The sequence below is a fragment of the Dictyostelium purpureum genome, assembly GCF_000190715.1.
Source record: "Dictyostelium purpureum unplaced genomic scaffold DICPUscaffold_65, whole genome shotgun sequence".
NCBI lineage: Eukaryota > Evosea > Eumycetozoa > Dictyosteliales > Dictyosteliaceae > Dictyostelium > Dictyostelium purpureum.
Genome location: NW_003519402.1, coordinates 886 through 15054, shown reverse-complemented (window position 1 = coordinate 15054; position 14169 = coordinate 886). Strand labels below are relative to the sequence as shown.

Sequence of the window (14169 nt, the reverse complement as noted above, 5' to 3'; positions counted from 1 at the left end):
ATTAATGATTATTATTGACTATTATTATTATTATTATTATTATTGATTATTATTATTGATTATTATTATTATTATTTTAATATTAAAATTATTAAATTATAAATATTATTAATATTATTATTTATTATTACTATTATTAAATTAAGATTTTAAAGATCTTGCAACTTTAGCAATTTTAACAATTAAATCTTTTTCTGGGATTTTATCACTAGATGAAACGGTTACATCTAAAATTGGTACTCTATAGTTATTATGACTTGGTAATAATTGGAGCATAAGATAAAATAAACCATCTAATGCTGATTCACCTACAATTACAGCGGCATCTCTAAATTGAACTACCTTGTTATAAGTTTCGCCATCAAAGTTGGATGGATGTGGTGATGGATAAACTGCAAGATGAGGTTTGTTTATGGTCTTCTTTGTAGTTTCGTGAATAGTCTCCCAACCAAGTTTTAAGTGCTCTATACATTGAAGTTCTACATCCTTTTTAAAGTTTCTAATCTTTTGACCAAGCTCGATACAATCTTTTAATTCTTTAATTTCTGAAAATGATTTGATTGTATCTAAAAATGACTATAATTTATAAAAAAAAAGATTTATTAATATAACCTAAATAATAGTAAAAATAATAATATAAAAATAAAAACCTACGTAATATAAAACTTTTAAACATTTTAATGTTCTTGATCTTAATTCAATTAATTTTGTTAAATCTTCGTTTTCAACAGACATTTCAAAAGTTGCTGGTGAAGAAGAAAAAAGATCGACTGGGGATGAAGAAAGATTTAAATGATTGTTTTTAATTTCAAATGATGAGGCAGCTCTAATTGGTGGTCTATGTGGTGCACTATTGCCACCAATTGGTAATTGTGGTGTGCTTGAGGATGTTGTTGTAATTGGTTTTGGTCTAGTAGTTGATGGAACAACTCTTGTTGGTGAACTACCAGCAATACCACTATTCAATGGTTTACTTGGTGAAGTAGATGGTGGGATTGGTAAAGGTCTATGTGATGCACCACTACCATTAGTGGTGTTGATACTATTTTGTTTTTCTGAATTTTCGTGTGATTGTTGTGGTTGTTGTTGATTTTCAGTTAGAATTGGTTTAATAAATGAAGAAGTTGAGATTGTGACTGATCTAGCTGGTAAACCTGCAGTTTTTTGTGTATCACTAACAGTAACTTCGGTCATTGCTCTTGATACTTTAACGATTGGGTCACTATTGGTTGTTTGTGATGGGGATGATGAAGATGATGAAGATGATGATGAAGATGATGAAGATGAATTAACACTACCATTACTAGTTGATAAAAAGTTTCTAGCTGGTACAGTGGGTTTACTAATGTTACCATTACTACTATTTAAACTTGGTTGTGGAACTGGTGGTGGTGAATATGCTGGTGGTGATGATGAATGTTGTAACTCTTGTTTTTCAATCCTATTTTGTTGATGTAATACTGAATTTGGTAAAGAAAATGGTGGTGATGGAGTGCCGGCTCTTCTTGGTGTAGTTGGTGGTGAAAGAGTTTGATTAGTTGATGAATTATTTGGTACAATTGGTTGTTGTTGTTGAGTTTGTTGTTGTTGTTGTAATCTTGAGAATAAAAATGAGCCACTGTGTTTTAATTGTGGTATAGATGATGTTTGTGGTGGTGAAGAATTGTTACCGTTATTTGAAGTAGCCAATGTTGTTGAAGATGGTGATGAAGAAATTAAAGATGAAATAGTTGAAGATGATTCAGTTGAACCGCTACTATTACCAAATAAACCCTCAGTCATCACATCCAAAAATGCTTCAATATTTTCAAATGATGGTCTTTTTGTGTGATCTCTGTGAAAACAAGCTTCGATAATCTTTCTTAGATCACCTTCAATCTCTTGTGGAATTGATGGTGGGAGACCTTCTTCTCTAACACGAGCTAACTCCAAGTAACCCAATTGGTCATATTCTTGATATGGTCTTTTGTTGGTAAGGATTTCAATTAAGCAAGCACCATAACTCCAAACATCTGCTGCTCTTGAGAATTTCTTTTGTGTGAAAACTTCAGGTGACATATAAAGGAAACTACCCTCAACAGTTGGACCATAGAAGGAACGTGAAGATGAAGTAGCCAAACCGAAATCAGCCAATTTAATTGATACTGGTGCCTCTGGTGAAATTGAAACAACTAAAAAGTTTTGTGGTTTTAAATCTAAATGTAAAATTTCGTTTCTGTGAAGGAAGCACATACCCTTGGCGATATCACAGGCCATTTTAAGACGAAGTTGAGGTGAGAAGGTATACAATGGATTATGAAGGTATTTATCTAAACTGCCACCCTCAATATACTCTAAAACTAAACATTTTGGTGAAACGCAAAAACCAACAAAATGAACGATATTTGGGTGATGCAAAAGTTCTTTATGCATTTCTAACTCTTTTTCAAATTCACTGCCATCGCTTAACTCTGAAATTACTTTAACAGCTACAGAAAGACCTCTCCATTTTGCTTTGTAGATTGCACCATAACCACCTCCACCGATAACATTACCAATCTCTAATTCTTTATAATCTAAAACTTGTGACATTTTTGAATCTATTTTAATTGTAAAAAAGTGACGACCACTATTGGCAACATCCACTGCAATCAATTCTCTAACTCTTGTTGTGCATAAAACTACCATTTCTACATTAATTTCAACTGATGATCCTTTCTTTAAAACTCCACTACTTGGGGAAAATGATAACTTTATATTTGGTGAATGAACTGGTATATTACAAAAATTAAACGACGTTTTACCTGTACCTGTTGAATTTATTTTAATTTTATCTTTTAATGTTACACCAACTTTACATTTTTCACCTTCTTTTAAATTAAAATCTAAATGATATTTTGAAAACTGTACTGAAGATTTTGATTGTTCATCATCTGTGTGATATAAAAAAAATAAAAAATAAAATATAAGAATTTAAAAAATAAATTAAAAAATTAAAAAAAAAAAAAAAAAAGAGGAGACCAGTTAATATTTATTATGTAAATTTACAAATATATTAATATTTAAAAAACACTTACTTGGAAAAATTGAATGTCTCGCTCTGTATAATGATTTTGTTCTATCTTCTATAGTTTGTTCAAAAAATAGTAATTTTAATTGTTCAATTTCTTTTCCTTCTAAAAATTCTGAACATCCTCTATAGTGAGTTTATTTTTATTTTTGTGTAGGTTGATTTTAAAAAAAAAAATTTAGTTAGGATTGGGTTTAACAGATAAAAAAATTTTAAAAAAAATCAAAAAATTTTAAAAAAAAAAAATCAAAAAAAAAAAAAAAAGAGTGGAACAATAAAAGATTTTGATTTGGTATATAAAAAAATTGATTATTTTTGGGTCTGATGACTAAACCCATTTCGAAATTTTAAAATTTTATTATAAAAAAATTTAAAAACAAAGAAAAATTAAAATAGAGAAAATTGTTGTGTATAAAAAAAAATATACACAAAATTAAAAAAAAAATAATTTAAAAAAAATAAAATATATGTTTGATTGTACACTTACTTTTTTAATAAATTATGTAATTCTTCATCGTCATCTGATTCATGTTCGATTTCATTTGGATTATACCAATCTCCTTCTGAACTTGTATATATCATTTTATTTCTTTTTGAGTGTATGTGATATGTGTATTTTTTTTTTTTTTTTTTTTTTTTGAATAAATAAATATAATAATATTATAAAAAATTTAATATAATATTTTAAAGGTTGGGGATGAATAAAAAAAAGAGTAGTTTAAAAAAAAGGAAAAAAAAGAAAAAGATGGTTCTTTGTGTTTTTTTTCCTTAAATTTTTGATTACACTATAATAAATAAAATATTATTTATTTTATAAAATAAATATTAAAGATGAATAAATAAATGTGTAAATAATATTTGTGTGAATTATGTGATTGTATAGTTTGATTGTATGATTAATGTTGGGGTGTGGTGAAATTATGATAAATAAAAATTTTTTTTTTTTTTTTTTAATAAAATTTTTTTTTTTTTATAAAAATTAGATGTGGTTGTATGTGTGATTTTATAAATAATAATTTGCAAAAACTCTTTGAAATTTTATTTTCTTTTAATTCTATTTGTTTTTTATAATAAATATTTAATTTATTATAATCACTATTGTAATGTTTTTTATTTTTCACAAATAATTATTTTATTATTATTATTTCTGTATGTGTGTGTTATTTTTTTTTTATTGCGTAAGAGGTTAAAAATACAAAAAATGCTATATGCTTAGAATGAGTGGTTACTTAGTGAATATTGTATGTTGATGTTATTTATCTGTTTAGATGAACATTAAAATAAAAATAAAATTTTTTTTGTGTGTGTGGTTTTTGTTTAAATGTTTTATAATTAGATTTTTTTATTTTTAGTGTGTGGGGTGTGTTCAAAAAATATAAAAACTATTTTTAAAAAAAATAAAACAAATATTTGTTGTGTTTTGTGTGAATTTATAATTATATAATATATAAATATGTATAATGTGTGAAAAACACAAAAAATAAAAGAAAAAAAAAAAAAAAAAAAAAAAAAGCAAATATAGTGTTAGAAAAAACGCAGATTTTTTTTTATTTTTTTAAAATTTTTTTTTTTTAAAATTTTTTATTTACTATTTTTTTTTAAAAGCGGTGCACAAAATTTAAAAAATAAAAAATAAAAAATAAAAAAAAAAAAAATAAAAAAACTTTTTTTTTGTGGATAAAAAGATCAAAGAGTGATGGTGTGGGTTAGATGGAATGTAGATCTTTCCACCTAAATTAAAAAAAATCATCATGGTTAGATTCCACGAGAGGACTTTCTATACCTTCATCGTCGCTACTATCAATATTATTATTGGCATCAAAGGGTTTTGACGATGTCTCATTGTCAGAATTAGCAACAATATCGTCTTCGTTTTCCTCTTGAATTAATTCTTCGTTTTCCAATTGATCAATTGCTTCGTAGTCATCTTCAAGACTATTTATTTCTGGTTGAGCATTTTTGATTTTTTTTGATTTGTTTGATTTAAGTCTTTCTTCATTTTCGTCAATAATCATTTCATCTTTATTTTCTTCTTCCATTTCGCCATCATCTTCATCACTTTCGTTATTGATATTATTTGGATCGCATTTTGAAAAACCACATTCTCTTCTGGCAGTTGAATAGCTGATGAAGGAATAATCTGTAGAGAATGAACTAGGGTTCATTGACAATGTGCCACAATATGAATGTTCATATTGTAATGCTTTATCGCCTATAACTAAAAGGTCTGGTAATGGATATAATGACATTGAATGATCATAGTTCCAATATATTGGTTTATCTTCTAATGTTAAATTGCATAAATGTGAGTTGCTCCATATTGATTCTAATAACTAAATTTAAAAAAAAAAATATGTTAGATTACAAATACAACAATTATTATAAAAAAAACCTGGTACAAAATTATTATGCGAGTATTTTTTTGGGTGTGAAAGCGTCAATAAAAATCAATCATAGAAATCGCCCAAAAATAAAATAAAAGATTTTTCTTTTTTTTTTTTTCAAAATTTTTTAAAAAAAATCTGTGTTATTTTTTTTTTTAAAAAAACAAAATGTGGATGTGTTTTTCAATGTGCATAAAAATGAAAAAGTCCCAAACTAAAAATAAAACCCACCAAATTGATAAATGGGTTATAAATTTTAGAATAAAAAGACCCAATAATAACTTTTTTTTTTTTTTATTTTTTTATTTTTTTTTTTCATGTCCACAATACAAAAATAATAATAATAATTATTTTTTAAAAAAAACAATATTGAAAAAAAAAAAAATTGTAAAAAACAAATAAAGAAAAAAAAATATCTAAAAATAAAAAACTATTTTTTTTTTTTAAAGCACAAACATTGTTATGAGGTTATTATAGCATTATTATTAATATTATTATTATTATTATTATTATTACCAAAAAATTAGATATTTTTTAAAAAATATGTATTTTTTTTTGGGCAAAGTATCTTTTTGAGATATTAATTTGAAATTTAATTTAAAAACATAACATCACAAATTAATTTAAAAAAACACAGTCACCAACAAAATTTTACGAAAATTGAAAAAAAAAAAAAATGAAATTTTAGCGAAAATTGTGTTTTTACTTACGTGTTGTGAAATGTGGCAATTATTTGATGGTTGTATAATACAATGTCTTCTCATTTTATTTGTTAAATCATCTCTAAATATTATAATTTCTTGTGTGCAATATCTTATTCTACATGGGTTGGTGGTAAAAATTGATTTTGGAATTTTAGATTGAAACTCTTTTACAAATACATTTGGAATTGGTAATTTTGGTAAAATATTTAGTAGTGAACCAGTTGGATCGGTTGGTCTAATTATAGTTAAATAAAAAAGAAAAAAGTTAATATTGGTTTTTTTTTTTTTTTTTTTTTTTAAATTTATAATTACCCAGGTACAAAAATAAATTGAGTAAATTTGTGAATATTTGGATACTTCAAAATTAAAGTTGCTAATAGATTAAAATTCTTTTTTAGGTCATATTGGGTACCATTGATCAAGGGGTGTTCGGTAAAATTACCCATCAAGACGATTGCGAATGGTGGATACTCTTCATACCCAGAAAATAGATAATCTAATCTTTCTCTAACTCTTTCAGAATCTAACCAAATATCAGAAAGGAATAAAATTGTATTATCAACTTCTTTTTCGTACCTTTCTAATTGCTCTAATGTTTTTTTTTGTGGTCTTTCACCAAACATATCAATGTTTTGTAATAGTTTTAATGAAATTTCTCTTTCTTCTTTTGGTGGTAGTTCAATTTTCTATAAACAATATAGGATGTTAGTATTGAGTTGGTTATTTATAGCATTATAATTATCACTTACATCAGCAATAAATGTGCCCTCTAAATATTCGCCTGATGCTCTTATTATGGTATTAATTGTAATTAACCCAATTTCAATATCAGGTGGAATTTCGATTTTAACTTTGGTATTTAAATCTTCTATATAGAATTGATCTTCTTCAATTACAGAAATTGTACCTAAAATGTGTTTTCTTCCATAACTGCCTAATAATGAGCTGAGTGGTGTAATGGCTTGATAATCGCCTTTATTTTTATCTGATTGTAAAACTGGTGCTGAAAATGATTCAGCTCTCTCGATTCTTTGTAATACCATCTGATATCTCCTTCTATATACATCTGATTTCGATTTTGAAGATCCATGCAATGATTTTTCAAAATTTTCACATCTAAAAATAAAGAAAAAAGTATTATTAATATTTTATTTAGTTATAAATTGTTATAATTATTGATATTTATAATATAATATTGATTGTAATTCCTGTTATTTTATTCAGTCTGTTACTATTATTGATTTTATTAAATTGATGAATTTTTTGGTATTTTTAAATGATAGTTATTATAGTTATGTTTAAGACTGTTGTTATATAAAATTTATTGGATTGTGGTTATTTACTTTAAAAATTGTTTTGTATTGGTATCATAGGTAAATAATGGTGAGTCAAATGCATCAATGACTTTAAGTGCATCTTTTTCAATTGCATCGGAGCTATTTAGTGATTCAATTAATTTAAAACATTTTTCTATTGCAATTTGATCGATAATATTATTATTTACTTTTTTTTTTTTTTTTTTTTAAAAATAATATTAGTATATTAAATTTAATTATTTTTATATATATTATGATGTTCATTAATTAAATATTTAATCATTACATTGGTTTTTATCTAAATGCTTTAAAATTTCATCTATTAAGAGGGCAATATTTGTTTCGTGTCCTTCACTTTTAATTTTATTTATTATGAGTTTCATTGCATCAGCTTTTGTTGAAAGGCCAACCAACGAGAAGGATTTGGTTATTTGCTTTTTCCATTGTATGTCCATTTTATAAATTTACAATATATATATAATAAAACAAATGAGAACTAAAAAATATATAAATGGCGCCTTGTGGGTAAGAAAATTTTGAAAAATTATTAAAAAAAAAAAAATTTAAATTTTTATAAAAAATAATTTTTTTTTAAATTTAAAAAAAAAATATTTTATTCCTATTTAATTTAATTAAAATGGAAGGACTGTTTTTAAAATGCAAATGTTTAAAAAACCCATATTCCAACTTTTAAAATAAATAAAAATAAATTAATTTATTTGTTTAAAAAAAAATTAAATTAAAATAATAAATTTTTAGGGGATAAAAAGAAATAGTTTTTTTTCGTATTTTTACGAATTTTTTTATTTTTTTTTTATTTACAAAAATGGAATTAAATAATAATAATAGTAATAATACTACCAATAATTGTAATAATAATAATGACGATGATAGTGGTAATAGTAGTGTAGATTTTGAAACATCAGTTAATAATTTAAAAGAATGGTTAGATAATAATGCTCCATATGGTTTGGTGGATCTTAGAAAAAGGGATGAGTATGAAAATGGCCATTTTATAAACTCAACCAATATACCTTTAGAAGATCTTGATGAAAGAATGTTTGAATTACCACCAAGATTATCAAATATAGGTATTGTTTTCAGCGAAGAAGATAGTTTTACTCCGGTAGTGGTTTATATTAAAAAAGATAAAAATAAAAGAGAATCGCTTGAAATCAAAACAATTAAAGAATTAATATTATTTAAATTAACCAACTATTCAATTCAGTTTTTAATAAATCAAAAGGAAATCGAAGGTTGTAGCGAATTAAAAGAGCGACAAACAGAGGTTGGTACCAGCTCTAAAATGTTGTGGAAACCATGTTTATATATAAGTGAAAATATTGAAACCATCGAATCAAAACTAAATCAAATCTATAGTGGTAAAAATGTTGGTAAATTTAAAGCAATAGATATAGCATGTGGTTCAGGTAGAGATTGTTTATTTTTGGCAAATAGGGGGTGTTGGAATGTAGTTGGTGTTGATAATGACCAAACCTTATTAAATAAAATGGTTGAAGCTTCCAAAAGATTTGATATTTCACAAGATGTTACTTCATTACTATTAGAGTTGGAGCCACCAGTATCAAAAAAAACCCAAGAAATTAGTAACCAAGAGTCTGAAGAAAAGCAATGTTATACTTTATTACCAACTTTATTAGAGCATTCAAAAGATCATACTGAAAGGGAATCAAATAATAGTGATGATGATGGCGGTGGTGGGTATGATCTGGTTCATGTTGCAAGATACCTTTACAGACCTTTATTCCCAGTATTAGGAGATTTAGTTAAACCAGGAGGCTTTGTAGTATATCATACATTTATGGTGCCAGGCACAAAACCAAAAAAACCCAGATTCTTATTAAACACAAACGAACTAAAAGAAAGATTTAATGGTTTTGTAGTTTTGGATTATAAAGAAACTCATTTGGATGACGGAAGACCTATACAAGTAATATTTGCACAAAGGCCATTAAATGAAACAAAATAAAATAAAATTTAAGTAAAATGTAATAAAATAAAATATTAATCATATAAAAAAAAAAAAAGATTGTTTTTTTTTTTTTTTTTTTTGGTTTTTATTATTGTAATATCTAAATAAACATTCTTAATAATAATATTTAATAAACATTAAATTGTTTTTTTTCTTCTTTTTCCTTTCCTTTTAAAAAAATAAAAAGTTTTACATAATTTCACCAAATTCTGATGGCCCAAATATAGGTTCGCCTATTCTAATCAAACCTACTTTAGAATCAGCCGAGGCTGTCACTAAATCTATAATGTAAATATTAGTATTATATTTTGGGTAGTGGATAAAAATGATAAATTAAAGATACATTACATTCGTCATTTTTTGAAATTGATAAGTCTTGAATATCTCTAGAGTGTTTATAAACTATACCAATTAAGTCATGTTTGTAGTTTGTTTTATTGAATAGTCGTAAATTACCGTCATTGTTTGCTATAAATAGTTTAGTACCATTGTGTGTATAGGCTGTTTTCATAATGGATCTACTTGAGGGGATAACATAGGAATGTTGTAAATTACCATCAGGTAGGAATATTGATAGTTTATCGCCACCTACTGCAATACAAGAACCATTTGATTCGGGTGGTTCAGGCGTATGGGCTACACAATGCTGGGATGATGTTGAGTCCATTTGTCTCAGAGTATTCTTTTGATTATCTATTATTTTTACAGTAGAATCTGATGAAGCTGTTAATATTAAACTTGTGCTTGAACTTCCCAAAGTGGAACTACCACTATTATTATTTACATTGTTGTTATTGCCACTATTATTCCCTCTATTGTAATATCTTGACCAAGAGGAGTTTAAAATCTGTATATCGTTAATTGTATTTTGGTGAATTGGATCGATATTTTTAATTGTTATTGGTGATCTGATATCAATCTGTGATAAACCTTTACCTGTAATATTTGGAGTCACTAGTATATTGGGGTTATCTGGGTCCATTGCTATTGATGTTTTAATGGCCCTGAAAACAACATCTATCAAATGACTGTATTACAGCTGCTTTTTCAACATCCAAAATCAATAGTTTATTTGAGCTTGTTGATAATGCAATTCTATTCCCACCAGTTAAAAATTTTACTATTAAAAAAATTGTAGTCAATATTTTATGCATATATTGATTTTTTTTTTTTTTTTTTTTAAATGAAAAACTTACAACCACTAAAATTAACTGTTCCCTGGTATGATATTATAGAGCTCGATTTTAATCTTCCAAATCTTGCATCGTATATATTACACTTACCATCTAATCCTGCAGAACAAAAAATATGGTCGTCATTTGGCGAAAAATCTACACCTTTAACAGCTCTGTGATGGGTTTCAAAAAAAGTAGCATTACCTAAAACTCCTTTATTAACTGGTGTGGTTGACGCTATATTTGATAATATGGTTTGTGTAAATAATTCATTGATTTCATTTGAGTGTATAACTGAACCATCACTTGCTAAAGAGCCAGCTAAAAGCTCTTGAAGATTGGATTGTGATGTAAGTCTCAACAATGAAAAGAATGGGCTGGTTCTGGTATTACCTAATTGGCTAATTAATGAGACATTTCCTATATTATTTATATTTTCACTCCCACTATTATTATTGTTATTACCATTATTTGAATTTTCTGAAGATTCGACTGTTGGTAGGGATGCTTCCATTTTATTTATATTTTACAGTTTTTATTTATTTATTTGTTTATTATTTAATTTAATCTATTTTTATGTTTATATTTTAATCTTTTGTTTGATATTAGGTTATTGGTTATTGGTTATTGGTACTAATATTTGTTATTTGGTTATATTTAATGTACAATTTTAAAATTTTTTAAAAATTTAGTTTATTTGTATGTTTTTTTTTTTTTTTTTTGTTTTTTTTAATAAATTCTTTTTCTTTAATAAAGCTTATCTTTAGGTCCAAACTAATTATATTTATAAGGATAAATAAAAAAAAAGTAAAAAATTAAAATAAAATAAAAAAAATTTAAAAAAAAATTTTAATTTTTTAAATTTTTTAATTTAAAAAAAAAATTATTTAAAAATTATTTTAAAAAAAAGTTTTTTTTTAAGTTTTTTTTTTCAAAGTTTTTTTTTTTTTTGGGATTACAATGGATATTAAAATAAAATTTTTGTAAAACAATCAACATTTTCCTCCAGGATTAAAGAAGTTTTTTTTTTCTTTATCTTTAATAAAGAAAATTCTTGTAAGGAATGACTTTTGTTAAATTATTCCTTTTTTGGTAAAAAAAAAAAATATCTTAAAAAAAAAAAAAAAAAAAACTTTTTAATTTAGCTAAAATTAATTATCATTTCGTTGGTTTTTTATTAATATAACAAATAAATAAATAAATAAATAAATATTTTGTAAAGATTTTTGAAAAAAAAAAATTGATTTATATACAAATACTGGTATGTTTGATGTTACCATTAATAACTCTTTTTTTTTTGTTATTGAAATGGTCACGGTTTGGAGTTGGTACTATTTCATGTTGATCGATAGAACCTGATATTTCGTATTCATTAACAACAACGACTTGTTGATTGCAATCTAATTCGACTTGGTCTACAATTGGTAAACTTGGAATTGGGGCAAGGGACATTGTTGATTTTAATGGTGATGACTTTTCACTTTTCATTTCACTGAAAGCGGTTGCAGTTAATGCCAAGGCATCTAATAATGAGAAATTACTATCATTGTAGTTATTTTCATTAGATTTCAAAGTTTTTTGAGGGGATGGTAATAAAGAAAGAAGAGAAGTTGATGCTGATGTTGATTTAGAAATTACTATAGGATTACTTGGTGATGGTAAAGCTGGTGATGACCATGATCTTGATGGGGTTGATGTTGATGTTGATGATGGTAATAAAGAGCCAGATTTATTGATCAAGCTTTTTTTTGTTAAACAAGAAAGTAATGATGAGTTTTCACTTTCTTTTTTACTAATATAAGTATCAATTAAACTATTAATTGATTGAACACTATTCATACTATTGTTAATATTATTATTTGATTGGTTATTATTATTATTATTATTATTATTACAATTGTTGTTGGTTGATTTTTTATTATTATTAATATTATTTTTGTTTTTATTATAGTTACTATTGTTATTAATTTCAATCTCTTCATAGTAACTTGGATGGTCATGTAATGAACCAAAACTTAAAAGAGGGGAAGAGGATGATGAAACTGAGGTTGATGAAAAGCTTCTTAATCTTGTTTTTGGTGATGACATGGGTGACAAAGATGGGACACCATCATACATTGATGGTGAGTCAATATTATTATTGTTGGTGTGAGATTTCTTTAATTTTTTAGCAGATTTTATTTCATCCTCATACATTTCATCCTCGTATTCCGATTCATCACCAGAAGTAGAAGATGATAATGAGGATGTTGAATTCTTTAATTTACTAGGTGATGAATTACTAGTATTTGAAACAGTGTTGGTATTGTTTGATTGTTGTTCACATGGGAAATTAAAAGATGAAGTAAAAACTTGAATGTTTGATTGTGGATAATAATATTCGTTTTTAAAGATATTTAACTCGACCAAGTAACCAATTGCAGAGAAAAAAATTGTAATTGAATTTAAATTTTCGATTGGACATTCGAACCATTTTGAAATGATAGTTTGGTAATCTGGAGTTTTAAAATAGCCAGGGTTTTCAAATGGTTGTTGTTGTTTTTGGAACAATGGGAACATTAAACATGTTTGCCATAATTTCTTTTTTTGTTGTTTTGAAAGTTTTTTAATTACAGGTAACCAAAAGCAAATAAGTGCTAATTGTTGAAGAGCTGCAGGATAAGAGAATCCCCATAGAGTAGATGTAAAGAATATATTTGAAGGAACGGACATTTCATTTTGTTGTGAGTTATTATTATTATTATTATTATTTAATGAGGTTTGATTTAATAAATTATTATTTTTTTTAATAGAGTTTGAAAATGCCTTGAAAAGCAATTCGATTGAATGATAGTTTATATTGTCAGTGTTTACTAATTGATTAAAATATGGTGTGAAATTTAATGTACAGTTTTGGTTTGTAAAAAATGGATTATGAATATGTGATGGTTTATCATTTTTATTAAATGTTTTTTTCATTGATATTCTATATAATTCATTCCATACAAGTTTTCTAACTTCTGGAATACATTGATCGATCTTGCATACCATTGTATCAAGCTGATCAATTAAAGAATTATATAGGGAAATAGGATCCTCATTTTTATTATTCTTATTATTATTATTTATATGGTTATTAGTATTGAATGTTGACCTTTTATTTTTAAATTATTTTATTTATTTTATTTTATTTTATTTTTATTTATTTGATTGGGGATAAATATTTATTTAATTATAATTATCCGTATATAAAAAAATGAAATTAATAATTTGAAGAAATTTTTTTTTTTATTTTTTATATTAAAATTAAAAAAAAAATCTTTGAATTTAATAAAATAAAAAATGTAGTTAATTGAAAAAAAAAAAAAAAAAAAAAAAAATTACTTTTTTAAAATAAAAATTAAAATATCTGTGTGGGTCTTTTGTGTGTGTGTTTTGTTTATTATGTTATAATTTTTATTTTATTTAATGTAAATAACTTTTGTTTTGAAATTAATAGATCCCAAATTTCAAATAAGGATGATCATATTATTTTTTATTTTTTATAAATTATTTAAATTATTTTTTTT

The 14169-nt window shown here is 24.9% G+C and overlaps 5 protein-coding genes across 5 annotated transcripts; 1 reads left to right on the top strand and 4 right to left on the bottom strand.

The window, feature by feature from the left end:
* Positions 1–141: 141 nt before the first annotated feature.
* Positions 142–3631, bottom strand: DICPUDRAFT_87059 (uncharacterized protein; the record flags this gene model as incomplete). Its single annotated transcript, XM_003286197.1, has 4 exons — positions 142–576; positions 655–2912; positions 3057–3175; positions 3537–3631. The coding sequence occupies 4 exons, from the start codon at positions 3629–3631 to the stop codon at positions 142–144; spliced, it is 2907 nt and encodes a 968-aa protein (XP_003286245.1).
* Positions 3632–4785: 1154 nt separating this feature from the next.
* Positions 4786–7908, bottom strand: DICPUDRAFT_77138 (uncharacterized protein; the record flags this gene model as incomplete). Its single annotated transcript, XM_003286196.1, has 6 exons — positions 4786–5382; positions 6144–6372; positions 6450–6823; positions 6887–7253; positions 7481–7640; positions 7740–7908. 6 exons carry the CDS (start codon positions 7906–7908, stop codon positions 4786–4788), a joined length of 1896 nt encoding a protein of 631 aa, XP_003286244.1.
* Positions 7909–8279: 371 nt separating this feature from the next.
* On the top strand, positions 8280–9443 carry DICPUDRAFT_30626 (uncharacterized protein; the record flags this gene model as incomplete). The annotated part of the gene is made up of 3 exons (XM_003286217.1): positions 8280–8346; positions 8404–8568; positions 8617–9443. The coding sequence occupies 3 exons, from the start codon at positions 8280–8282 to the stop codon at positions 9441–9443; spliced, it is 1059 nt and encodes a 352-aa protein (XP_003286265.1).
* Positions 9444–9635: 192 nt separating this feature from the next.
* Positions 9636–11135, bottom strand: DICPUDRAFT_150199 (uncharacterized protein; the record flags this gene model as incomplete). The annotated part of the gene is made up of 3 exons (XM_003286195.1): positions 9636–9727; positions 9795–10430; positions 10730–11135. The coding sequence occupies 3 exons, from the start codon at positions 11133–11135 to the stop codon at positions 9636–9638; spliced, it is 1134 nt and encodes a 377-aa protein (XP_003286243.1).
* A 1862-nt stretch (positions 11136–12997) lies between these two features.
* DICPUDRAFT_91675 (uncharacterized protein) lies at positions 12998–13843 on the bottom strand (the record flags this gene model as incomplete). Its single annotated transcript, XM_003286194.1, has 1 exon — positions 12998–13843. A coding segment is annotated over exon 1 (654 nt), but the record flags the coding sequence as incomplete, so codon positions are not given.
* Between the last annotated feature and the right edge of the window lie 326 nt (positions 13844–14169).